The sequence below is a fragment of the Oryza brachyantha genome, chromosome 9 (assembly GCF_000231095.2).
Source record: "Oryza brachyantha chromosome 9, ObraRS2, whole genome shotgun sequence".
In the NCBI taxonomy this organism is placed as follows: Eukaryota; Viridiplantae; Streptophyta; class Magnoliopsida; order Poales; family Poaceae; genus Oryza; species Oryza brachyantha.
The window spans coordinates 4480100-4481839 of record NC_023171.2 but is presented as its reverse complement, the minus strand read 5'-3'; the positions used below and the strand labels follow the sequence as shown (position 1 = coordinate 4481839).

The window sequence follows — 1740 nt, the reverse complement described above, 5'->3', positions numbered from 1 at the left end:
ACATATGTGAATCTAAGCAATACCAGAAAGTCTTATAACGTGGAACGGAGGGAATATTTATTGTTGTCAATTAGCATGAGTCTAGCTAGTCAAGAATATATAATCAGGAGAACATGTATAATTAACTCGAGAGGACTAAAAATAGGCAGAAAAGCATTGACCAATCATGGACTCAAGACATATTTAGCAAACTAAGTAATGCAAAACCTGTAATTTGCTCGTGTTAATTGATACTACAATATTTAATCCAAGTCAGTTCCCGCGCTTTTTCCTCCTATCCTCTAGCTCCATGGCAACCTCCCCATATATAGCCGACGCCTTCGTCCCCGTCCATGCACGTACGGGCTACCCACCCCCACCGCACCCCTGGCCCTCCTCCGCCACCCGTCGCCGGCATCTCGCTCGCCCGGAGCTAGCGCGCCGCGGCGGCCGGAGGGAGAAAGTACGTACGTGCGATCTCTCTAGCTAGCTTGAATTAGCTAGACGGTATAATAATAATTAATAATGGGGAAGCGCAACGTGCCCCGCTACCCCGACGACGACGGCGGCGGCGGCGGCGGGTGCTGCGGCGTGGTCGGGTGGTGCTGCTGCATCCTGGTGCTGATCATCGCGGCGATCGCCGGCGCGGCGGCGTACGCGTTCTTCATCTACAAGCCGAAGGCGCCGTCCTACTCGGTGAGCAACATGTCGGTGTCGCAGTTCGACTTCAACTCCAACGACCTGACGCTCTACGCGAAGCTGGTGGCCACCGTCCGCGCCGAGAACCCCAACGAGATGATCGGCATCAACTACGGCGAAGGCTCCCACACCGTCGTCTCCTACCGCGGCACGCCGCTGTGCTCCGGCCACCTCCCGACCTTCTTCCAGGGCTACAAGAACGTCACCGTCATGGAGATCTCCATGGAGGGCCGCCATGGCTTCGGCTCGGGGCTCCAGAGCGCGCTCGAGGAGAGCGAGAAGGAGGGCAACGTGCCGCTCGACGTGTTCGTCAGCGTGCCGGTGTCGCTGCGCCTCGGCACCCTCGACATCCGCGAGGTCAAGGTGAACGTCCACTGCGCCCTCGTCGTCGACAGCATCTCGCCCAAGAAGAAGCCCACCATCAAGTCCGCCACCTACCAGGCCAACGTAGAGTTTTGATCCATCATATGTCTCATCTCTATATCTGATCCTGCCTTACCACAATATTAATTAATTAGTAACCGATTAATTACTCCTAATTGATCAACTGATTATATAATGTTCTTCGTTAAATTTCTTGTTCAGTGGAGTTGGGGAGGAGGAAGGAATGCCCACGCACAAATTAAGTTCATAAATGTTTCTGTTTGTAAAGTTACTCTAGTGAAAATTGGTTCTAAATTAATTTCCTTTAATTGTTTCAAGTTATGTGCTGGTACATCCTCTGCTCACAAGGTGGCTGCTTTGGTGCCATGTATAATCTCTTATTCTTGAAATTAAGCTTTATGGATCTAAAACCAAAAATAAAAATATATAGTTATTTGAATCAAATTAAATTCAGACGAAGTGGGAGTCAAACGATGTCTCGGACCTCACGAAATGGACGAATTTTCCTGAATTTAACACCTTTCGGTCCAAATCCCGGAACCCTGAGTTATACTATGGGATGGTAAATTTTGTGTAAGCATATAAAAAATAAGTTGAATTAGCGTGAAGTTGTAAATAGATATAGGTTGGCCCACAATGGCCGAAAAATTAATCTCTGAGAGCGGATGAGCAGCCAGA

The 1740-nt window shown here is 49.5% G+C and overlaps 1 protein-coding gene across 1 annotated transcript; it reads left to right on the top strand.

Moving 5' to 3' along the window:
• The first annotated feature begins 350 nt into the window (after nucleotides 1-350).
• Nucleotides 351-1424, top strand: LOC102715330 (NDR1/HIN1-like protein 6). The gene has a single exon (XM_006661000.3). The coding sequence runs from the start codon at nucleotides 505-507 to the stop codon at nucleotides 1135-1137; it is 633 nt and encodes a 210-aa protein (XP_006661063.2). The 5' UTR covers nucleotides 351-504; the 3' UTR covers nucleotides 1138-1424.
• Nucleotides 1425-1740: the final 316 nt, after the last annotated feature.